At 42.7% G+C, this 25,760-nt stretch overlaps 1 protein-coding gene across 4 annotated transcripts in view; it reads left to right on the top strand.

The window, feature by feature from the left end:
• Window positions 1–25,760, top strand: part of RORA (RAR related orphan receptor A) — a 355,366-nt gene that overhangs the window by 303,792 nt on the left and 25,814 nt on the right. For all 4 annotated transcript variants that reach the window (XM_088062929.1, XM_088062928.1, XM_014251171.2 and 1 more), the window contains one exon: window positions 21,950–22,035. In XM_088062929.1, coding sequence (XP_087919055.1) covers window positions 21,950–22,035 — 86 coding nt within the window. The remainder of the gene's footprint in view (window positions 1–21,949; window positions 22,036–25,760) is intronic.

Below are 25,760 nucleotides of genomic sequence, written 5' to 3'. Positions count from 1 at the left end.
TGTTACACTGGAAGTGAAGCAAGTGAATTCACTGCAACAGTGACAAATCCATTTTCCAGTCCTGGATTATGGTCTTAAAATCAAGGCAGTAATTGTTACTTAGTTCCTGTAATCAGTAAGCTCGTATATCTCAAAGAAAACTAGAAGTATTTGCCATGTGGGCTAGGAGATAAGTCATGACAGAAATTCAGCTGTTGTTTGAAAGTATATTTCAGCTCCTGCTTTAGCTCCTGAAAACTGTAATTGCGGACTTAGTAAAAATTCTCTCTTGTTTGTCTTTCAATATTGACTGTTTGAATTTTTTTAAATTACCTGATTTTAAAAGGTTTTAGGCGTCTAGGTTGAGTAAATTGCGTGATAGTGAAGGCTGTAAATCTGTCAAGTTATATCCTGTACCATTTGAAGAAAACAAAAGAAGCAGCTTACATTTGTGGTTTAGTCCTATCTCACTTTGCCCTCTTCAGTCAGTGTAGGCAGAACAAGGATTAGTAACACTTGGTCCGCTTTCTGGTGTGTTTCTGGTCATCCTAGAATGAAAGCTGTATTTTATTTAATTTGTTTTGTATCCAAGTTTTGTGCTTAGGTATTGTACTGGTTTATGAATACTAGAAAATAAAGTTATTTGCGGACTTTGTTCTAAGCACAAGCAAGGCACTTGACACTGTATAAACAGAACAATACATTATCTGCCCTGTTGAGCTTACATCTGGAAATGTAGGATAATCAATGTGGCATTTGTAGAACTGTCTTTACGTTCTCCAGCAACTTTTAAATGGATATTTATGAAATATAAAGCTTCCACCATTGAAATCTTTATTCCAAATGTAAATGTTTTCTAAACATTTTTGAATTTCTCCGGTGAAAGTTTGTCAAGATGGCACATACAAATTGTGCTGAAAAGTGGTGGTGGCATTTCATTCTGAGTACAACTAAATGTAGGAGATGCCCTACATTGTATGAAATCCCTATGCTGTGTTACTAAGAAGTACAGAGTTTTAACCCCCCCCACACTTTGTGGAATTGAGAAAACTTGGTTTTCTGGAACTGTATGCAGATTGTATCATCACTTCTGGAATGCATTTTTTCCCTGGGCTGCCAGACAGAGCTCTCTGACAATCTCTTTATCTGTAGGGTTGTCTATAATGTTAATTAGTGAACTCTTTGAAAAACCAGCTTCCATGAGTTAATGTATGCATAAAACATCACTGAGGGATGTGTTTTACCTGTTTCGTAAGTAGGGGACTGAAGCATAGCTTAAGGCATGTGGCTTGGGCCACACAAGAAGCCTGTGTCGTAGCCAGGAATCAAGAGATTCACATTTCATTGCCTAACCACACAAATTCAAAAAATAAATAGTTGAAGAAAAGCAGATGGAACACTGAGCATTCAAGTCTTGGGTACAATTTACAGGATGCTTATCTCTGCCCATACCACCAGAAGGATCATCTTTGGGAGGCCAGTAATGCTTTCACATTCATACAGCTGCAGAATGGCCTGGGTTGGACAGCACTTTAAAACCAATTCGCTCCCAGCACCTGCCCTGGGCAGGGACCCCTTCCACTGTCCCAGGTTGCTCAGAGCCCCATCCAACCTGGCCTTGGACACTTCCAGGGATGGGGCAGCCACAGCTGGTCTGGGCAACCTGTGCCAGGGCCTCCCCACCCTCACAGGGAACAATTCTGAATATCAGATGTAACTTTCCTTTTTCAGTTTGAAGCCATTTCCCTTTGTGCTATCACCTTGTGCCCTTGTCCAAAGTCACTCTCCAGTTCTCCTGTAGCCCCTTTAGGTGCTGGAAGGTGTTCTAAGGTCTCCCTGAAGCCTTCTCTTGTCCAGGCTGAACAGCCCCAGCTCTCTCAGCCTATCTCCATAGCAGAGCTGTTCCATCCCTCACAGCATCTCCATGACCTCCTGGCCTTGCTCCAGCAGGTACTTAATGCCAGAGGCTCCAAGCTGGACTGCTCTGCACAGCTTGGTGCCACTGGCAGACTTGCTGAGGGTGCACTCAGCACTGTATGTGCCCAAGAAAATTCCCACTGGTTGGAGTGCAAGGTGCCAGGCTGGCTGCAGACATTGCAGTCTGCCTTGTATTTTGGTAGTGCAGGATTTTCACTTTTCTATTGATGCTTTTTTTAACTCAGTGGTACAACTTTGTAATAATTGTTATTTATTGCTGATGCCCTCACCCAAAGGACTAAGGAAACAGAATTTGAGTGTTAATTCTTTCCAAGGATTTTTAGAATATCAGCCCAATGCCGCAAAATCTTAAGGCAGGAGCAAAAATCCTGAGGCTGGTATTTCAATTTAAAGCTATCTCTGGGAATTCTTACTTTCCTTAGGTTTGTGTTTGGTTTTGAATATGTGCTTCTAATCTAGCAAGGACATAATGAGCTCTTGAGACATAATAAGCTCAGCAAGACTTGAAACACTGTTTACCACTTGAAGTATTTACAGAGCTTCTATTCCTATTCATGTGTCCAAGCACAATATGGTATTTAATAGATCCTCACAGATAGGAAGCCTCTAATCCTAATGTTCTACAGTTATGAACTGAATTACAGAAAGGATGTGCCCAGCTTTGTGAAGCCATTTAATCATTTAACTCGTGGTGTGTTCAGCAAGTTCTACACATTTTACAGGAGATCAGTGAGTGCTTAAGTCTGGGATGGTTCTGTGGCTCACACACACAATCCTTGTTAAAACACAGGGACTTGAAGTCACATTGTACCAATCCTGTAGTAGCAATCCTGAGCTAGCCTGAAAGGAAGAAATGTTTCCCATATGTTGCTGAAGGAAGACAGGAAAATTCAGGCTAGATGGAAAGGACAGGTTGTAACTGTGAGGGAAACAAGCTGTTGGAGCAACTTCTTTTAGAATCAGGATGTGTTTTCTATCACTTGATGGCTCTGTGTGCATAATTATAGCACTTAAAAAAGAAGTACCTTCTAGTATCGCTGGTCTGTAGCGCATCATACAAAACCTGCTGAGTGAAATTCCATCATCTCTATCACAAAAGGTGAATTTGATCATAATGTTATCTACTACCCTCATGTTTCTGTTTATGTAAATTTTCCTTCAACTGATTCCATTATGCTATTGCTGGAAGCAGTGTGTTCACAGAATTCCTTCAGTCCTAATCCTGTGGTATTTTGTATCATGCAGTTTTATCTCTTCTTGTCAGAAATTTTGGAATTGGGAATATGAGGAAGGAGAATGGGATACAGTCTATCCCTAAATGTTGTACAGCTAAATTAGCACACCGGCACAGTGCAATTATTTTTGCACATATGGAAGACGCCTCCCTGTAAATTCTTTGTGACATAAGGTTTCTGACTAAAATTAGGTCATGGCTATTTAATTGTTTAGGTGTCCACCCATGAGGGAGCTACAGAGAGCTCTTTCAATTCCTTGCAATCAAGTAAGTAGCAGTTACTCTCATTTATCCTCTAAGGAAATAGTCCACCAAAAATAATATGTTGATTCCTTAGCCCCTCCCTGTCACTAATCACTCAGCTCTTGTAGCTGCAGACTGACTTGGCCTTCAGCACTGGAGTGTCCAAGTGCCTCAGTCATTAATTTTCAACTTACGACACTTTGGTGATGTAAGAAAGCGTTGTCCTCATTTCACAGCTGGGGAATTGACACATCAAATAAGTGACTTGCTTCAAGATTCACAGCAATACTGGCCATAGAAACCAATGACTTACTCACAGACTATTCTGTTTCTTGGAAAACCAGCCCTGTGTTCCTTGTCCTTCTGCCTGCTACCCCAGATCTCCTCGGACCAATTTAGCAGGCCGAGAGTTTAGGCCTGTGTGTATTTTAGTCTCCCATAAGCTGGCATTGCCAAACAAATGCACTCCTCCCTTGTGTGAGCACAAGCAGCATCTCTGCTGTCACATGGGGAATTAAGTCAGGAAACTGATTCAGGTTAAAGTTAATCCCCCAAGAACAGTTTCAACCTGAGTCGTTCCTCATTTGGCTCACGCAGTGAAGCTGTAGAGGCACCACTAAAGGGGAGAGAGGGAGGGAAAGCGAGGCCAGCTCTGCTCAGTGACTGGAGGTTTCTGCTGGCTAAAATGCTTCTGGAGATAGTGGGGTCAAGTTAATGAAAACCTTAACCAAAATAAGTTCTAATTTCTTCTTTCTCTGGAGAGCACATCACATGCTTTGAGTTTTCCCCATGTTTGCAGAGGCCACCCAAAGAGCAGGGACAAATGTGTCCAGGGAACAGAGGAGGTTATGGATCAGTTTTTACTCTAGGGACATTTTACATCTTCCCTGCATGGCAAGGTTTTTTTGTGTGTAGCTGCTATCACTAAAAATGCTTGATTCTGTATAACTTTTTTCTGTTTGAAATGAAACTATCTCTGAGTAGTTGCAAATGCAACCAGGAAAGAAGCACAGTTACCAGGATAAGTACATTTGTAGAGGGAATAAAGTGCTGTAAGTGTGGAGCTTAATGCCTCATCTCACTGTGCATCACGCTGACCTGGGTGATCCCACGTTGCTTTGCCTTTCTGCCCTGAGTGGTTCCATAGAAAAACAGACCAATTGGAATTGTGTGTGTGATTTTGGTCTTTAGGTGGAGCCTGTCTGCCATGACATCTCACATGAGTCAGACACATGGGGAGAATCCTCCTATTTTGCTGATCCCTCTCTCAAAAGAGGTGTTTAGAGGGCTTCCCAGTTGCTGTGCTGAGGTGAACATCCAGCTTTGAAAACAAAGTACCAAATGCTACTTCATTTGAAGGACTGCAGCATAGGAGAACCTGTAACTGTGGAATGATGCCCTCTTCCTGACAACATCAGAAATCCACAAAAATTTATGCAGGCCCTTGGCATGCTAATAATTTGTTTGTTGATGAGTAAGGCAGGAAGAAGGGTGCCAATGACATCTAAAAGGAGACTGAAAGGAATTTGTGTACTTAAAAAATTGCTGCAGAAGAGAGCAAAACATCTTTTAATGACTGTTGTTAATATATTTAACCTTTTCACTTGAACTGCCCCATGACCCCTGAAAATCTTTTTTGCCATCTTTGTTGCTGAACCCTGTTCCCCAACTTTTCTGCTTTTTTTGTTTTGTGGCTGAAGTGCGAGTCCTGGCTGAAGAGAGTGAGAGGATGTTGCAGATGGTCCTCTGCCATAAACTCCTGTTGTAAAAAAACTGTGGCCTGTGTCAGCCCCTGTTCCAGCCACCTCAGAAGCCTCAAAAGAAATGTGTGTGGGATTGTTGTATTTGTTTTTTTTTGTTTAGGCCTTGTTCAAAAGTTCAAGATTTGGGTATGAATCTGTTTGATTTTCCTCCTCAGCTGAACACATATCATAACATTTAGAGCGCAGGCACTTTGTGTAGCAGAAACCTAACAAAAACCAGATTTTAACATAGTCACTAGTTCCTTTGAAGAAGGCATTATTAGCAATTATGATCTAGACTAGACATTGGTAAGAACTTACCAAATAATTATAGGCTTCCTAAAGGAGGATAGTATGAGTAATTACAGGTTTTAAAATGTTATTATGAGGAGTAGTTTATACCGAAACTTCATCCTGCTCTTTGAAACCAGAATCGGTAACTCTCATCGTGCCACAGCAAATGCTCGCCCTTCTCCACAGAAGAATGTAGACTTGCCTTACTGTACAGCAAATGTTCTGTGGTACATTATTTAAGTTAGCATATAATAGAAACCTAATTGCCCACTTGGGCCCACAGCTTTAGCTGGTGGAGATCAATGTGCTTCCACTGAAGTCAGTGTAGCAATGTTGATTTTCACCCTTGAGGATCTGGCTCAGCAGCTTGTTTCTATTCCAGACATTGTTAAAGGAGATAGTGTTTAGAATATTAAACCATGGCATTGTCAGAGATAGTCAACTCAATTTATGTGCAAGTGAAGAGAAATAAAGCGGTAAAACCATTATTTTTATCTGAGGATTTCAATTTACATTGTCGATTATTCATATTGACTGATCTGCTACAACAGGGAAATCATGAGCGTGGGGTCATCTTGTTGTGGTTTTAATTTCTTACGTCTGTAGTTATCTAATCCTCTCAGTGTGAGCAAGCATGATTAGTATTTATTTCTATTCTGTGTGCCAGTGCCCTGGGCCAGGTTCTGTGCTAAATCCAAAGTGACTCTCCTACTTAATTGGCATTAACTTGTGCTGCAGTAATATAAATAAAAACTTGTACTTTCTGTGTGAGGCACTCACAATCTCCCCCCATGTTTAGGCTTGTGATAAATCTGTATTTTTTACTCAGTTTGGAACTTCTTCTAACAGTGTTTTCCAAATATACTTAGGGAAGCACAGATTTGGAAATATATTGGTTGCTTGTTAACCACTGAGGCACTACAAGGAGCATTGCTACAGCTGTACCCCTGGTTAAGAAATTGTTATAGTAAGAACAACACCTGTCTCTCTCTGGAGAGTCAAGTGCCAAAGTGAACAGTAATTCTTCACTTTGTCAAACGGTTTTCACAATCATTTGGAATGCTCGCTTAAAGAAGCTTATTTTATTTCATGAATGCTCCATTCAGGGATAGGGAAACTTTAGGGCTGAGCTGAGCCAACAATTCTTTGTGGAGTTCGTTTCCCCTCCTCTTACTTCCATTTTTCTTGGAAGACCTCTGGCTGCTCCCCCACTTATCTCTGTTTCCATTTGTCCCCTGGGAGCTTTGGATAATCAAAGTTAGGCTGCAAGCACCCTTCACAGAGTAGGATGGGGGGATTTCTGGTTAAATGGTTTGGGTCTTTATCAAGGACAGTACAGTAACTGACTGAGTGTGAGCCTTTTGAAATAGTAGTGTTAAAACTCCAGCAAAATTTGGAGTTGCTTGGTGTTTGTTGCTGCATGTTTTCTGATGTGTGCAGAATACAGGCATAGGAAGGAACATCAGCAAGAATGATGGGCAAAGACTGTCTTGAAAGGGTTGAGAGATTGTGTTCATCATTGGTCAGTTACTGTATGGCTTCATTCAGCTCTGGTTACAAGGTGGTTTTCTTGTCCTAACAAAGGTGAATAGCTCATGTACTGATTTGGGTTGTCTTTGGATTAAATGATTGCAGTAATACAGGTGCTGTTTCTATTATTTTCTTCAAACTTTTATCAAGCCTCCTTTTTGGTGGGGGGAACACAAATGAACACTCACTAATTGCCAGCTTCTACCTTTTTGAGTGATTTGGCCTTTAGAACATAGTATTGGCCATGTGAAACATGTTGGATTTTTGATTTTAATCTATTAAAAGCACATAGCAACACTTGAATCAACAATCTGAAATTTTATTCTGTGTTCTCCTGTTCATACTTGTATTTTGCCCTGTTCTGTGGGTCATAGGATTGTGTTCTCCTTATTGAACTGTCAGACTTGTTTGAAAATGGTGTCAGTGTTTCCTGTTTGGGGGAATTTTTTTTTGTGGCCGTTATGCAATTTTGTGATTTTTATAAACAAATGTACTAAGGCATTAATGTAGGTGTTGATGGTAAGTTACATCAAGCTCCTTTGTTTTCAGTAGTGGGTTTTCCAGGGGTTTTTTGGGCTTTTTTCCCCCTGGAAAACATGTAATGCATGTGACCAGAGACTTACATAACACAAGATGTCTTGGGTTGAGGTAAGGAAACCATCTTCGAGCTAGATATCTGAGACCAGCATTGTGTTATCTCCATTGCAAAGATAACAAACATTAAAATTCTAGAGTCTGGTGGCCAAATGACACAGCACCAAACAGGATAGATTTTCTTTTCCTCAAGTGGTAAATCGTGTTAGATAATTCATGATGCAAACTGCTGTTACTTCAAGAGTATGTGAGCCTCTGTTGGCAGAGCAGATTTTTGTACCTCTCTAGGTTAGATGAAAAGCTGAACAAACTTTGAGAACTGCAGAATATGGCAGTAGCTTTGCTGATCAGCTGATACTTCCCTGCTTGTATCACTTTACTCCCCAGTGTGGTCGGAGTGGTGCAGCTCTTACGTGCTCCGCTATTTGCCTTTTTGTGAGGAGAAAGCGGGATTGCAAAGATAATGAGTGAAGGCAGTGGAGCATTCATGGCAATAATTTCTAAGAGCTGGAGATAAATAAGCAGGCAAAGTTGACGACTTATCTGGGTGGGGGTATTAGCGTTTTGAATACCCTCTGCACAGATGCAGTTATCACTTAATTGCCTTTACACTAGAAAAGCACTTTGTAGCTGTAAAGAAGAAACTTCTGCACGTAGTCCACAATGGCTCTCTTCTGCTGTACCAAACACTCGGGCTGCTCTACTCCTGCTCCCTTGTAGCACCAGGCCCAGTCCCTGCCCTGAGCGTGAAGTCGCAGCAGCTGGTCCTGAGTCTGCCATTCCTGTGGTGGAGCCGGGCCCTGCCTCAGCGTCCCTTCCTGTGGGTGTTGAGGCCAGCGGAGGGTTCTGCACTCGGGGCTTTCGCGATGTGCCCCGAGCGGGGCCGTGAGGGCCGGCTGCTCCCCGAGCGGGGCTTATTGAGGGCCGGCTGCTCCCCGAGCGGGGCCGTGAGGGCCGGCTGCTCCCCGAGCGGGGCTTATTGAGGGCCGGCTGCTCCCCGAGCGGGGCCGTGAGGGCCGGCTGCTCCCCGAGCGGGGCTTATTGAGGGCCGGCTGCTCCCCGAGCGGGGCCGTGAGGGCCGGCTGCTCCCCGAGCGGGGCTTATTGAGGGCCGGCTGCTCCCCGAGCGGGGCCGTGAGGGCCGGCTGCTCCCCGAGCGGGGCCGTGAGGGCTGGCTGCTCCCCGAGCGGGGCTTATTGAGGGCCGGCTGCTCCCCGAGCGGGGCTTATTGAGGACCGGCCGCACCCCGGAGGCAGCGCCCCGCTGCCCTGCGGCACACAGCGCCGCGCACCCGCCTCCTCCCCGGCCCCTGCTCTGCCGACAGGAGGGAAAAATGGGGCAGAAGACAGTTTGTTCATTTTGTTTGTAACCTGTCAGAAACAAAGAAAGTCGTTTTGAATTTGAAAGGAATTTGGTGGGAAAGCAGTTGACTGTGTGGTGAGCAGAGAGGCTGCAGTCAGACCCGTCTGTGCCGTGCTTGGCAGAGAGCAGAGATGGTCTCTGGCAGCACCGCCGTGCCCGTGTTAACACAGCAGTGACTTCTCACCGAGTCCTTTAACACACCGACATGGGTGTTCGGTGTCTGAGCGCCTTGGCTTGCTCATCCTCATTTGCTGAAGATTGTCAGAGCTGCACAGACAACGTCAGCAACGCCCTCAATTCAATGGGGTCTTTTCCTGTGGAATAGTTACTTAGTTTGCTTGTAGCCATTATTTTAAATTTTGCTATCTAAGCATGTTAAGGTTTTATTGGTATTATTTCTTCAACAGCAATATTGGTTACTCCAGGCATTGTTTAAAAGCTTATATTTTTTTGCAATTCTTAAAGAGAGATTTGGCTTAGAGCAAAATCAGTAAGGGTAAAAGAATTAGGAAATCAAACCCTTCCTTTCCCTTTTTGAACCTCTCGGTTTTCCATCCTCAAATAAGTACGTGAAAGGGGTTTAACAACTTTAAATTGGATTTTGGAATGTCAGATGACTCTAATAGCCTTTGTACACAAATAACAACAGAAGAGCTGATTATTGTTTCTGGGCTCTGCCATGCACTTATGTAATCATTAATCTTGGCACTTCTTTATCTGTAGCAGATTAGGAGGCCACTGTCATTCTGAAGACTGCCATTAAGTAGACTTTGTTAGTGTTTAAATATGTGAAGCTTAACTTTAAGCTTCCTTAATGTATGCGGTGGAGGTATCCTGTGCCTTGAATAGAGCTGTTGGAGTAAGTTTCAGTCACATATCTGCTGCCACAGTCTGACCTCAGACGTGGGTTTATGTACAGTGTTTATTAATCAGCCTCTGAAGACACTTTGAAAGCTTTTTAAGCGTAAAGCATTAATATATCTGTTTGGAACAGCAAGCAAACTTGCTTTATCTACTACCTTTCAGTTGGTTTAATCATCAAGAGGCAGGAAATTAAATGCTATGAAATGAGAAGGCAGAAAGGGTTTTAATGAAGGTTGTAGCACCTAATCTGATTGTGGCAAAGGAAGAGCTTTTGCTAGAACTTTTTTTTCCACAAGCTTGTAATTTTCTAAAACGTTTTTGTGGGCAGCTACATTTTTTTCTTTCATGATCCTTGTCATGAAATGAAGATGGTTTTCGAGCACTGAGTATATCATATATAGCCATCATGAGGGTATAAAGAGGCTCAGAAACAGAGCTAAATCCAGGGAGATAGTGTGAGCACGGTAAGGGACATCACTGTAATGTATGGTTGAAAGAAAATGTTTGGGAATAAAGCTTTTGCTGTGACAGAAATGTTTTTGAAGCTGTTTGATAGACTGATGGTGCATTTATTTTGTTGAAAGACAGAGCCCATAAGATTTCCTGCTCCAGTGATAGTATCTTGTATGTTCTCCCTGGTGCAGTTTTTGGGGATGGCTCATAGTGTTTTCTTCCTGTACCGTTTTCCAGGAAAGCATCCGAGAAATCCTTCTGATCCCACATATATGCCAGGATTGCTCCCTCTGAGGTGGGGCAGGGACTGAATGAGGTGTCTTTCTTGGACAGAAAAACAAGCATATTTGTTCAGCAGAGATTTGACCTTCTGTCATAAAAAAGGCTATGAGCTTTCTCTAATGTCTGTATTTGCTGGTGTCTTAATACGTATCAGGAAAGATTTATCAGCTGTTGGTCCACTGCCTGGTTTTGACCTTCAGTAATATTTTCTCTGCAATGGAGGAAACATGGGTATAATTAATCTGCTTTGTGCCCCCCCTTCAAAACCTAGAGGAGTGGCCGAGGATGTGGCTTCTTCTAGTGTCCCTCAGTTTTACTCATCCTCTGATGACCTCTGCAGAGGACTCACGAAGAGCTGTGGCAAAACCACACACCTACACTGGAAATAATGGTAGCGGAAAACAAGTGGCCCTGTGCTGTGTCAGGCTAGAAAGATGCAGAATGTGGACTTCAGGGGAATCTCTTGTGTGAGTTTTGAGGGAGTCTGATTGTGATTTATTTGCAATAGCCATAAATCACAGATGGAGCTGAAGAATTCACACTCAGTATTGGCTGCTTGGTGACGAATCCAGGAAGGAGGTGTTGGAGTGAGTTAATAAATGAGTGAGTGCAAAAGGCTTTTTACTGTTTAGACTTCTGGAGTTGGTTTTGGTTGTTATTGTTCATCTCTTAGATGAATCATCTGAAAATGAAAATTTAAACTAGACATTTAGAGTGCACCTTTGTGAGAAACTAATAATTCTACTTGGCATACAGCATCAAAGGAAGCCTTTTTAATGACACTGAATTAATGTACAGCCAAAAAGAAAATATCTTAAAAATGCAGATGTAGTCACATCAGAATGATGGAGTTTCTGGTCTGGGTGAAATACTTTCCTTTTTTTTCCCTGTAACTTTTTTTTTTTTTTTTTCTAGAATTAAAACTAGGTTTTTAGTGGTTTTTCATCAAAGTGGAGTTCTATTGTAGGGATGTGGTTTCTGCACCAGCCACGTTTGTCTGGCTTTAACTTAATCATGCAGAGTCCCATTTCTCCATGCACAGTGACAGATCCTGCAATTTCTGCAGAGGCCAAACCCTTTATAAAATCCGTGCCACCCAGCAAAACAGCAGGACAAGGCTGAATCATGGCAAACACTGTGAAAGGACAATTTTTGGGTTCTCACTGCTTTGTCACCTCTTCTGAGTTAGTTCCATATTCCTCTTTCCAAACTGCTGTGCTCTCTCAGAGGAATGAGCTGTTAAAGTGGAATTTAACTCGGCCAAATGGAAAGTACCAAGGAAAGCATTGTGGGCATTGTGGTGGAAAACGCGTGGTGGGGATGGGTTGCTAATCAGAGACAGCCTTCTAAGGACTTGTGTCAGGAACTTTTAATGCTTGCTCTGAAAGCTCGGTGCACGTGTGTACAAGTGATGAGGCTGCAGTGGTACCTACCCACAGTCAGTCGGTGCTGTAGGATCATTGCAGTTCCCTCAGGTTCTGGGCTGACCACTTTGCTGAAGAGTGTTGTTGAAATTGTAAATAATTTTGACACTGTGTTGCAAATGATTGTTTTTTCTCAGGTCTGTGTGGTTGGTTGGGTTTCATTGTTTCCTTGTTGATTTTTTTCAATCAGGTACCTGTGGCTGTTGTCAGGCCTGTTCTGGTAGGCAGCCTAATAAGATCAACTGAACCAAGGATGCAGTTTTGCAAACAGATAGCATAAGTGTGTGTAGCTTCCTAACAAATCCATGTTGTATAAATGTTGTATAAAAGGAGGTCAAAGACTCTTGATCTGTTGTAAAAGACCTTTCCTTAGTGAACGCTGCTGTAATTCAGGTAGCAGCCATGTGGCAACTCTCCTCTTGGAAATAGGGGCCAGAATGATTGCCTTCCCAGAACTGCTCATCTAGAGCTGCTTGCAGCCTAGGAAAACTAATTCAAGGAAAGGTTCATCAGCTGGGGTAGCTGAGTTGTAGCTGACTTGAGCAAGTGCTGCTTAGCGTTAGTGAGTGGCTGATAAGTTTTTCTTTGTTTTCCTACCACAAGTGAATAAACAGAAACGCCAGATTTTCCCCTAAGCCAGTTAATTAGGGAAAAGAAGGTGGGAGGACAGTGTTGGAGTTAACAAATTCCTTCAGTCTTCAGAAGACCAGGTCTAACACTCAAGAGTGGGAAATTATATCAAATGGGGGTTCTGTGCATTAATCTGTGAAGAAAATGTTGGGGTAATTTGAACTTTTGATGGTAAAATGCTGTTTCTTCAAGATTTTCTTTAAGTCAAGTATTTATTCATTTTTTCCAGAGATTTAGGAAGTTGGGCAGAAGTACAAACACATTTAAGCTTTTCAGTACAAATTTATTTTTGAAGGAAAGGGGGAGAATGAATTTACTGTTGTATAGCTAACTCCAGCAAATAAATGAATCCTGTTCTGCAGATTTCACTCTTGTTTTGCTCTCCATTAATGGTAGGTGATGAAAGGTCAGCATACAGACACCAGGAAGGAGAGATTGGTGTAGATTTGCTTTTCCCAATGCGAGGGAGCAGTAAGTGGCAAAGACTACAAGAAACCTCAGTATGATTGAGCATTCAAGGCCAGTTTGACTGCCTGGAGGTGTACACACATAACCCCCAGCTCCATTCTCAGTGTAATTTTTCATTTGACAGACTGTGTGCATGGGCTGGTTTGGGCAGCACAGTGGAACAGGTTGGATCACAGTAGAACTGTGATTGTGCCCTGCTGCAGGTGTTTGTCTTGACTCCAGGTTAGTAATCATCTGTAGGAAGAAATTAAGAATGTCAAAACAAGAGTGAACTCCAGAATCCTGTAAAAACAAACATGATGGATTCACACAACCCCTAGCTTGCTGCTCACTGGATAAACACAGTAGCAAATTAGAGCAGCAAAAGTCAGTGCTGGCAGTTCCTGTGGTAATAGCTCACACCTATGTTGCTCCCAAAACTTGTATTTTGTGTCATTTTATCAAGAGAAATGTTTTGTAGGTGTGTCATTAGACCTGTAAGCTTTGTTTTTGAAAGTGAAAAAGGAAAGTAATAGAAGTCAGACCACCAGCACTCCTCTTGTACAGCTCCGCAGCAGCTTCTCTCTCAGCAGTGCAGAACACTTCAGATTCATGGGGCTGGAGCTCTGCTCACTGGTGCCTGGGATCGTAAGACCAAAACCCAAGATCTGGCAGTAAGTAGCAGTCATCTGAGGTGGCTGTAGGTAGAGATAAAGGATGATTATACAGCTTACATAGACAGAGGAAATGAAACACCAGCTAGCATCCCCATGCTCACAGCATAGCAGCACTAGTGAGATTATAGTCTCTGTAACACCTATTTCTTGACATGCAGTTCAGAGCTTTGATTAAAACTGTACTGTATTTCATTCGAGAATCACATGATTTCAATGTCACTGTGTTTTCTTATGAAAAACTTTTTCTGAATTGCTTTATTGAACAAGAATTCCATTTAGCTTGGTGAAATATAATTATACCCCAAGCTGTGTTCATCGTAGCCAGTGTAACTCCTGTTAATTTTCAACCAGAGAAGAGGCAAATGAAATAATTGTTTATTCATAAGTACTTGAGAAAGTGAGAAGCCAAAACATGGCAGAAACAAACTGATGGTTTATGAAATTTGGAAGTCCATGTGGAAATCGTCTATCTTCAAGGTTTGGTTTCTGTGTGTTGTTACTGTGTCTGTCTGTCTTGCGTGGTGAGGGACAAAAGGGGACCCCCCAGAAGAAATTGTTGCAGTTGTACATCTCTTGGTGTATATTTCTGCCATCTTCATTGTTTGTGTGTAAGTTCATGAAAGTAATAACAAAGCTAGAGCTTGGGGAACTCAGTAGATTTTGCAGAGTAGGAAGCTGTTAATTGCATGCCCCAGATGTACCAAGGGATTGACTGTCCCAAGAACTGCCCATCTGTGCTCCTGGACAGCAGAACAGCTGTGGATGTGGCAGGCCTGGCTGTTCTGGTTGAGCCCAGGCTTGGACTTCAGTGGTTTGATGTTACAGTTTGGTCTGTGGTGTGGTTTAATAATGTGGCCAGAGTCCCAAGCTGCAGTTGTCTCTACCAGCCATTCCTTCAACAAGAAAAATCAAATCATTTCACTTTCAGGTGCATTCATTGCTCAGTCAGGAAAGAGTTAGAATATTTCTGGATGGATAAAGACAGGACAGTGGAGAGATATGAGTGTTACACGGAAGGAAATTAGAATCACATAGTGTTGTACACGTTAATGAAAGGGAGCAAACATCTGAGCTCCTCTAAAAACCCTAGATCAGTTTTTAGCTTGTGTACATGAACACTTGCAGAAGTCCTAGATTGTTTGTACTGGGACATCATTTTGATTTTTCTTTATAGGAATTCAGAGTATTATGGTGATATTATGATATTAAGGGTTTACAGCGATTTTCTATTTGAATATAGCATTAAAAGTAGAGACCTTACCACAACTTCACTGAAATAGTTTTGCCTTTTAGAAAACCCAAACTATTTTCCATTATGCCTTCTTTCATTAGACATTCAGGTGTCTTTGTTGAAGCCAATGCTTCATGTAACAGCAGAGCTCTAGTTCTTTAAATTAAAATATATGTCAGTAAAAATTTGTGTGGCTTAAAGGAAAACACAATCCTAAACCTCAGTGATCCTGGCATGGGAATATGAGCTCCTACTACACTGTTTCCTTCCACGTGCCCAGATCAAGCAGATGTTGAATGAACTTACACTGATACCTCAAAATAGTCTTACAAGCCCCAGAAGTGCTCAGGTGGTGCTGTGCTATTTATCCTGTATCTCCTTTAATATGGATGTTTCCAGCATTTGGGAATGCTGAGCAGTGTCAGTGACCTGCTGAGGGATGCAGCTGTGCCCAGGCCCACAGAGCTCATTGTGGCATTGCAGCATTTCTGCCTTGTGTGTTTGAGGAGTTGCTCATACTTTACTTTTAATTAATACTTTGGTGGCCATGTTCGTTTCTACTCCACCCATCACACCCACAGACTTCAAAGGATTTGTACCAGTATAACCTCAGTATTTATTTTATTACCAGTGTGATTTCCTAAGGAAACAAGGCTTGGAAAGGTTGTTTGTGTTTGTGTGGTTTTCTACCCATCACCCCAATCCTCCCCATTTCCAAAACATTTCAGCCAAGCTTGAGAGCATCAGTGGTTCCAAAGATGTGAAAATTGAAAATCTGAGAAAGTTCCCCATCTGATCCCCCCCTGAGAGACAGTGTGCCACCGTGCTCAACCTGTAACAGAGAGGAAGATGCAAAGAATATTCCACGTGCTTCTGCTGGGAAGGCTTCTGCTGGAATTTCAACCTTCCTGGGCCCCAGAAAAATCCAACCACGAGACACAAATCTCTTTTGCTAGTTCTTCTCTAGAGCTGTTTGTTGCCAGGTCTGTCACTGCAGTCTCCAGCAGGGCCTGCTCAGAATGTCTTTATGATGGGGATTGTGTATGGAATAAACACACCTTCACACAAGGAGTTGATCAAACACGTTCAGTGTGTTCTAAAATCACCTCAGGTGTCTCGCAAGCAGCCATCATCCGCAGAAGCACACGGGCTTGCAGTGTTTCAGGGCGTGTGAGTGGCCAGATGGTCACTTCACAGCGTGCGTGGATGGGGTGGGCAGAGCTGTGCTGCCACCAGTGCTCGGTTCAGTGGAACTGCAGCGTTGGGAAGCTGCAGGTGTTCGGAGGCGAGTCATTTGCAGCCAGCTCAAATTACTTAGGGTACATGACAGAGCAAATTATTTAGGTAATGAAGCTGAAAATGCAGGAAGATTAGAATATTATATAGTAAAATCATTCCGTGTTAATTCAGTTTGTGATCAGATATCATGTTGCTTTAAATACCACATTACATGCAGTACCCTTGTTTGAGCCAATGAATATGTATGAATATGTCACTGAATATGTATGCCTCCTAATTTAATCAATATACTTACAAACAGCACTAGCAGGGATGTCTGGCACAAAGTGCATCCCTTTAGAAGCAGCTTGGCCCAATTTGCCTATGTTTCACGTTCATTTCAGAGCCCTTCTTGATTAGCTGTACAGCCATCCACAGCAGAGAGGTTTGGCACAGGTGAGCCACATCCAGAGAAAGGGCTCAGAAGGGTTGCTGCAGCCAGGGAAGGGATTGCTCCTTAAGCAGTGCCCTGAGCCCCAGGAGGTGCCAGCTGCACCCTGCCTGCTGTCTGTACCCTGCTGGAGCCTTAGGGCAGGTCCTCAGCTCAGCTGGGGATGCTTTCTCCACAAACCCATGCACAGTGCCCATGGAGGCTTGAAGGAGTAGAGACTGATATGTGCTTAAGTCCATCCATACTGAGTGGAAAAGTGTACACCTGGAATTTCTGCCTTGGGAGCTGTGACCAGGAGCTCCTTAGAAGTGCTTGTGTCTCAGTGGTGCCAGCGAACACGGGCAGCTGGGACCCCAGGTACCCTGGGAGAAGGAAGCACCTCCTGCACCAGCTTTCCTTTCCAGAAAACGCTTTTTAAATTCAGAAATAGGAAGACACAGTAGGATTTGCCTTTCACCTTCTAAAAGTTAGGCTTGTAATTAAAATATCATTAGATTCTTTCAGTGTTGAATGAAGAGGAGGCCTCTCCACTCAGGGGTTTGTGTTGCTTGTTATGAATAAGATGAATCATGTGCCCTTTTTCCTTCTTGCTTTCTATTTCTCCTTTGCTTTCCTCTCTTCCTGCCTTCACTCTAGAGGAGACAAGACAATTAACTTCATTAATTACCCAACTTTCTAGTTCACTCAGGTCAGCTGGGCAGATCTCCCCTAAAAGGCAGACATGGGACCAATTCTTGGATCCACAGAGCCCTTCCCAAGATACCAAATCTTTGTGTGCATGTACAATTTTTTAAAATTAACAGTGCAAAAACAGAAGGAGGGAAGGAAAAATCCTTTTCTACCCCAAGACAATTAGTTCACTAGAAACAAATTTTTTATTCACAAATGTTAACAGGGAGAAAAAAACTTCTGTGTTTGGAAAACAATTTTTTTCTTTTTAAATGTGTTCTTCAGGGTGAACTGGTGACACACTTTCCTGTGCTGAGGCTCAGTGTGTTTCTGTTTAAGTGACAGTACTGGGGAGAAAGGTGACCTGTGCCTTGCTTGGCTGTACAGGCTCTTGCCCTGATCTGAGTCTGCCCCATGAGTTGCAAAGAGAGAAATGGAATATTATTATGAGATTGTACAGTGCATTCCCTTACAGATACAGAAATAGATTTTCCCACTTCTCTACTGCACAAACTGGACAAGGAATAAAACAACATTTCATGATGTGGGAATTAAGACAAAGGAAGAGGCTAGAGGTCTCTAGAGGATTTGGCTGGGGGAGGGAACTTGAAAAAGGAGGCAAACCCAGTGAAACTATTCTGGGTTTGGGGAACAAAGTCCCCTGGAGCAGGAGGGAATAAGGCATATTGTCCTGTTCCAGGTGCCAGCAGAAGATGTCACGGGGTGCTCTCACTAGCTGGCTGCTGGCATGTTCCCTTGGAATTAGGTGGAGGCAATGGTTTAAGCATACCAGAGCTGCCTCAGACAGTTGCCATGTGAAGACACAGTGGATGGAGGAAGAAAAAATGTTCAGGTGGAAAAACACTGGCTTTTTTCCCCCTGTAATGCTTGGGCTCAAGTCCTATTCAGTGTGATTTTGAGTAGATCAGGGTCCACACTCCTTTTTCTGGAAGCTTGTCTGACATTTCAGCAGGAGGACAATTACCAGGCAGTCTGGTTGCTTGGACCCAGCAGCTCCAAGTGAAGGCACTTGACCTGGGGGGTGTTGGTGGGTGGAGAGGCCCTTTGCTGTGGAGATGAGCTTGATTGACATCAGTGTGTAGGGATTGCTGCCTTCAGGCCTTGGAAGGTCCCTTCTTGCTCTCAGGAGCCCTTTCTGTAGCAATTTGTTTGGTGGTGGGTCTCTGTGCTCAAGCTTTCATTTGTTGCTCTTGGTGCTTTGTTTGGGCTTTTATTCCTCCTCTTTGCTGCCTTTGGCACAGGACAGCCTTGGTAGGATTGTGGAGCACTGTTATTTCAGGGTGTGAAAGAGTCCTAGGCCTTTAATCTGGGAGTACTAACTACATCTGTCACCTGGGTATCTGTGGCAGTTCCTAAGCAACCACAAGAGTTTATTTTTTTCTGCAGTTCATATTTAAGAAATAATTTGCTCATGCATGAACCAGCCTGAATCAGCCTGAGCACCACCCCAGGAGACAGAAATTGTAAACTGTAATTTAGGCTAATTCTAGTCTAAAGCATGAATTAGAGTATTTTATGTAATCTTGAAAAATATACCATATAAATAAATGTAAGCAGAGAACAGGTACAATTAATTTGAGCACAGTAGGAAGCTTTAAGTAACTCTGGGAATGTGAGAAACCAAGTCGGAACATATTCTTGACATGTAAAAATATTTCCCACCTGCCTTGTTTGCATAAGAAGAAGGTTTTAGCAAGTACATATTTGCATGTCAAAGTTAAAAGTGGGGAAAATATTTTCACCCTTGTAAGAAAAAATGCATAATCTTGGCACAGGCAATTTGCATTTAGTAAGTTTAAAGTATCTTAAGTCCTTTCATGCTGTATGGGAAGTGTATGAACGTGCGACAGGGGTTCCATTTCAATGAGTTGATTTGCAAAGGCACCACGTGGAGCAGTAATTGATCTGATCTCTCCCTGCATTAATTTGTCCTACAATTGGTTGTGGCAGTCCCCAGCGATTCGTGCTTCTGAGATTCATCCATTGTCCTGCATCTCAGAGTGCAGCACTGAGTTGGAGTTTTAAATGCTGTGTGCCTAATTGAAAGTAAGTACCTTGAAGATGTAAATTTGAGGAAATCAGGAATTCTAAAACTATACCTGATTTGGTGCCAGCACTCATAAAAATGATGTTGGGCAAATGCTGGCACAGCTGGACCCTGTGAATCTGTGGAGATTCTCTTATACCAGTAAAGCAGCCTGGAAAATGCATTTGGGACTAATTATGGCACCTTTTAGACTATTACTAACCTAGCTTTAGGCCATCACTTTGAAGGCATGTTACATTCCTTCAGAAACACTCTGCAAATGTCCTGTTGCTTAAGAAATAGGGATTGCATAGACAGGCTTCATGGGTGATTTAACTAACATGCTGGAGATTGTAGATAAACTAGATCCAATTATATCATACCTATTCAAAATAAGGCAGTAATTATGTATATAAAAGTGAAATGTAAAAAAAAATACGTTGCCATGTAGCTGTGGAGATAAGCCTTGTCAGTACTCTGTCCAAGGAGCTGCAGAAGGCTGCTGATTCACTGCAGCAGAGAAAAATAATCATATGTTGAAAAGGCACAACTGGGATTTGGTAGAGCTATTCTGGAATTTGCCCACAGGATTGCTCTCTGAATTTGAACTGCATATGATACAAATTCTGAGTTTCTGTGAATTTCAGCCTGTTCTTCAACTTGTTGGTGTGAAGGAGGTTTTATGCTACCCTTTTTGCTACAAGCTCATAAACATGGGAGGCCCCAGTAATAATTCATGTAGCACATTAATGAAACAGCACACACGTCATTTTTCCCTTTTATTAGTTCACTTCCTTCTCCACTGTGTTTAATGTGTTAGCTGAAAGCAAAGTGAAATTAAAACCATTTTTGGGGAAGTAGTATTTCCTTCCTTAAGTATCTTAAACAGACCTCTTAATTTCAGCCTGTTATTTTTTTGCTGCGAGGATGGTGGGGGTTTAAAGGTCAAGGATGCCAAGGTCCTCCTGCTGGGAGCAGATACAAGTGGTGTCCCACTGAATGGGGCTGCTTGGAAAGCTGCTGATATGGAACTGCCTGGCAGAAGCCCTGGAGTCTGTAGCTGTTGGGCACTGCCTTCCCCAGCAGATGATTTTAGTTGCTTTCGGGTTCCCAGGAGCAAATAGATGCCGCTTGTGTGCTGCTGCTGCTGCTCAGCTGCCCCTTTCTTACATTTGATGTCACCTGGAGAAGATTTTGAATTGGTGCTGTGCTACAAGTCTTCTGGGCTTCTGCTTTATAATTATCTTATGCTTTGGGTCAGATCCTGAGCTGTGTTGTGCTGCAATGAAATGGAGCACACAGTAGCACTGGAAGATGATTCTTGATTAATAATAAGCAGCCAGTTAGGGATTCAATGACACACAAAATGCAATGTTGTTATAGACACGGCTTTTTTAGAACAGAGTACAACTGAAGTTAAGCCAATGCATTGTAAGACAGTAGTATTAGATGTGATACTGTGTGTTGTCACAGACTGGATAGCTGGAAATTGGATGAAAGAGGAGCTCCCTTAAACAAGGCAGCTTGTGAATGGATTTGAGCTCCTGACGGAGGTGAACAGCACTTGTTAATGTGTCACAGTTGCAGACACAGCAAGAGTTGCACTTTTACTGTTCCAACTAAACCACTTCCAGAAAACTGATGCAGCTTCATCCTAGCACACTGCGGCAGAGCAAGGGCTTTCCTGGGGTTTCAGTCACCTACCTGTGTGTGCTCTGTGCAGTGAGCACTGCCAAGCACGTGTGAAATGTGCCCTGCTGGTTCTGATCACTAAAGCGCTGCCTGTGTATGGTCTGTCCAACACTGCCAGCAAAACAACTGCAGCCATGTACTCCAGAAGCAGCTGGGAGGTGTCCCTGAGCATGCAGGAGCCCCTTTTTGGACCCATGTATTCACACAGGAAGGTGATTGATTTAGGGATAGTCACACCCCAAACTGAATTCAGCAGGTGGGTTTATATGTATGAATTTATATTTATCAGAGCTTTTGTGATTTATAACTGTATGGCATTTTCCAGACTGTACCAACTTCTCTGGTTTCAGTAAACTGAGTGCTGCTGTATTTTCCTGCCTTGTTTTTTTTCTGTGGTAGACAATACACAAATAATTCCCTTTTGATTCAGATAGGTAATTTTTGGGTTTCTCATGCAAAATGGAGTTGCTCTTTGCCTCGTAACTTCTATTTAGGGTTGGCCAGCCATGTGAGCTGGGTGGATATTGGTGGCTGTGGTAAAGGCGGTGCATTTGCTTCCAGGTAGGCCAAGCTTTAAAATTACCTGCTGTGGTCTTGCATGAAGAAACCTTGCAGTTGGAAGAAACCTTTCTAGTGTTATCTTAGCTCTTTGGCCAAAATGTGAACTCTCCTATTCTTTTTGGCTTTGAAATGCTGATTCTAGCCTTCTTGTGGGTTCTTAAACACCTTCTCAAATGACCCATTTTAATAACCCAAAAGCTATTATATAACGAGCAGCCATAATTTAGTCCAAAGCTCTAGGGGATCCTTGCAGTTCAGCAATGAATAGTTAATGCAGTATAATGTTTAGCAGGTTATTAGTTTTCACTGTACAAATGCTGATCAGGGAATGCTTTTATAAGGTGTTTAAAAGAAAATGTAATTAACTGGTTGCGTGCTTCTGTTGCAGCTCAAATTGAAATTATTCCATGCAAGATCTGTGGAGACAAATCATCAGGAATCCATTATGGTGTCATTACATGTGAAGGCTGCAAGGTAAGCTTCTAAAATATTAAGTCTGAAAAGAAGCATTTAGCCTTTTGATAGTGATTATTTTCCTTTTTTTTTTAAAGAGCAAGCATTGCTTCTAAGTTGAATATAAAATTATTAGGGATTCTGAAGTACTGGTTTTATTTGGGCTTTAAATAGGACATTTCTAGCACAGTTACACTGCTGCAGATTTTAGGACAATCCTCAAAATCACACAGTTGTGCTAGGTGTGCTGTACATTGTCTCTTGCTGCATAAGCAGAAGAGAGTGCAGAGAGATGATCTGCTTCAGGCACACCACCAAGAGCCTGTTCAGTACATTCAGCTGAGGGAGGACGAGTCTGGCTTGCTTCAATCTCCCTGTCTGGTTTTGCTCTGTAAGTTGCTATGAAGCTCTGTTGAAACAGGTGAGAGCTCTCCCCTCTGTTTTCTTTTGCACTGTGCTGCAGTTACAAATCTATTCTGTTTGGGAGGGGAGACAGTGTTTCACAATAGCAGGTGCTTCTGGTGTTCAGCATGCACAGGTTTTGCTGAAAGCAATGCCTGTTCCTTGCAGGGAAATTGCTGCTGTGTAAGGTTTAGGCTTTGAAGTTTTTCCTGGAGTTGTACCTTTGGTAAATCTAGTGAACAAGGACTGCACTAGAAGCACTTCAGTTTTGTTCAGTGTGTCTGTCACAACCAGGAATTAAACTGGACAGTGCCAACACCAGGTGGGAGTGAAGCTGATCACTCCTTTTGATCCTTAGTGCAGAATTACAGCGCTGGCTTGGGGTGACACAGTATGCACAGCATGCTCTGGCTTGTTGCTTGGATCTATGTTGCAATCCCATACTGATAGGTTTTTGCCTCTTAATCTATACTTGAGGTATGAAGAATTGATGATTATGATAGTTTTTATTCTGCTCTCTTCACCTACTTGATATTAAAACCCATCTTCAAAAAGTAACTTCCTTGCATTCACATTATAAAGTTCTCTGTTGTGTTTTTCCCAGGAAGACTTTTGTGCTTTCATTAACACATTCTCTCAGTCTTGTGGTAGTATTGGTAACAATGAAGGAAAAAAACTAAATGTATGAATCTTGGAATTATATGGGAACAGCACCTTCTGCCCTTGTGACTGCTGTTGCTATGGAAAATACAAGAAATGCACTAAAAATGCATGGATAACAAAGTGGTGACTTTTTCCAGCTTTATGTTGTTAAGCAGCCTTTTTCAATTTTCAGCTGTGGGAAGTGCAGACATTTGTTGTAAGAATTCTGCTGTTTGACTGAGTTGTCAAAGATCAAGTTCTCTTCAGGGTCTGAGAGCTCTTTAAATGGTCAGGGACCAGAGTACCTGGGAGAGAGATCCATGATATCCAAACCTGAGTGCAGACACAGCAGGGTTAACGTGTCTGATGTTGCTGATGCAGGCCTCCCCACATGGGGCTTCTTGCAGAGCAGGAGCCCAAGGACAGGGAAGCTGCCAGCTGTGTTTTCCTTCCTTCATCTTCATGCACTTAGTGAGAAATGTGAGTGCAGTATACTGTGTTTTAGAAGAAATTATTTTCCTTCAAATGCTGTATAAAACAAGTTCCCTTGGAGCTCTGTGCAATCCTCTGCTTCTGGGAATTCCACCAGAATGGTCAGCTGGTGAGAAGGGCAAAAGGGAAAGCAAGCAGGCAGGGATGCTCAGCACGCTGAAACCCATTTGAACCTTGAAAGCAGTGTGAGAAATAAGGCAGTGGCCCAGTGAATGATTTTGGCATTTTCTCCTCCTCTTGAAGGAGCACAGTAAAGTTTTGTAGCCATACCATTTCTGACAGAATTTTAAAGCAAATTAATATCAATTTAGTCAACCAAGTTATCTTCCTTTGAGAAGCTCAGTCCTAAAGAAGCTCAGTCTTATTTAATGCCAGAGCCCAGAGGACCTGCAAGTACTGACAGACTGGGGTAGTGCTAGTGGGCATAAGTCACAGGAAGAGTTTGTGTGATCATGGCCTAGGCAGCATTTAAAATGCCCTACTGTGACTGATTCTGCTTGTGCTATGCTCTTCCACAGTAATGTCAACAAAGTCTCACCCAACAGAACTATTTTGGCTGGTGAAAAGGTTGGCATAACTTGGCTTCTGCCAAAGCAGCCAGGTGTGGATTGGTATGGGTTTCTTCTCCCAGCTTTTCTGTGGCTATGACTGCTGCAGGTTTGAGCATGCTTATGTTGCTCTTCATGTTATGCTAAAGCTTCCTTTGTAAAAAGTACTTGGTTGCAAAGACCTCATTCCCAGTCCTGTGCCTTGGCTCCTGCAGCCAATGTCCTGCACAGTCCCAGAGAAGACAGTGAGGTTCTGCCCAGGTGCCACAAACCCACCCAGGTGCCTCAGGTGGCAGAGCAGGGCTGTGGCTGTCAGAAGGGAACAGCTGTGCTGCTGCCCTCAAGCCAAGCCTGTCAGGAGTGATCTACAGGCAGCAACAGCCACGGCAAAGTGGGGTGTTTTCAGCTTGGGCTGCTTTCACTCCAGTTTGGCACAAGCTTTAATGTTACTTAATCCTAATGTTAACTTAAATGTTACTCTGTAAATACTGATAACCAGCAGAAATACAATTTATTCTAAACCTGAAGTTTTAGTTGCAAAGACCTTCTGTGCAGTTCTGATCTGTATCACAGATGAAATCACAGACCAGCTCTTGTCAAATTGACTTCTGCTGATCCTTTTGCTCTTCTGCAGCCTTGCAACCCTTGCATTTCACAGAATTGAAAGTGCTCTGACCAGATTGAGCTCTTGCACTGCATTTCACATAACTAGACGTGAAGATTTGTAATGAAACCCATTAGTGTTTCTTGGGAAGTTTTCATTTCCTACCTTGCTATGATGTTGCTGGCTGTTTTTATTAAGTTAGTGGCAGTGTTTTGCACAGGCATTGAGTACTCCCAACCCATCAGCCTATTTAGCTCAATTTTAATCTGCCTTTAAAAAAGCAAAATTTAACACCCCTTCATCATCTCCCCCTTAACTGAAAATTTGAGGTTATAGCTAGGCTGTGTTTTACACTTGATCTAGGAGGGCTTCTGTGGCTTATTACAAATAAAATAAATTTTTAAGGAGAGGGTAGTTGTAAAAGCACTGCTGACAAAAGTGGTATCTGTATGGAGCACTTCACTCAACCATTAGCTGTGGGAACCCATTAACAACTTTTTATGCTGTAGGAAGGACCAGACTGGGAAAGGAGACTGGATTTTACACATGCATGTTCTTTTCCATTAGCTGAACGTTGAATTCAGTTTCCTGTTGTCATACAATGAACTGCATCATTTAATTCACAGACGCAGTTACTTGGGTTTGCTGTCAATAGATCCTGCCCAGCTGAGCCACCAATGCAGCAGCAATCCCTCTCTTTGCTGTCTGTATGCAGCTGGTCTCACTAAACCACCCATACAGGGCATTGCTGGGCATTTCAGATGCTTTCAAAGGTTTATCAGTACTGCCTTTTGTCTCTTGTGTCTTTTAAGACCTCAGATGATCTTGTTCATTGTAACTGCGGAGAACAGTCGAACAGTCGTGGGTCTTTACTTCAGGAAACAATACCTGATGTGCTGTCCCTGCCCATCTTGCTTTCATTTGTTGACAAACACAACCTCACTCCTGTCTTTATTACCAATGTAAAACTGAAGGCTTTTGCTCTGTTTTCAGTGATACCAAATACTTTATTAACACAGTTTATTAAACATTGTCATAGCACTTTCCTCGCTTCACAA

Source organism: Pseudopodoces humilis, chromosome 16 (genome assembly GCF_049639895.1).
Source record: "Pseudopodoces humilis isolate 2021_Gansu_Grassland_sample_001 chromosome 16, ASM4963989v1, whole genome shotgun sequence".
NCBI classification, from domain to species: Eukaryota; Metazoa; Chordata; class Aves; order Passeriformes; family Paridae; genus Pseudopodoces; species Pseudopodoces humilis.
This window is presented reverse-complemented; position numbering and strand designations above follow the sequence as displayed.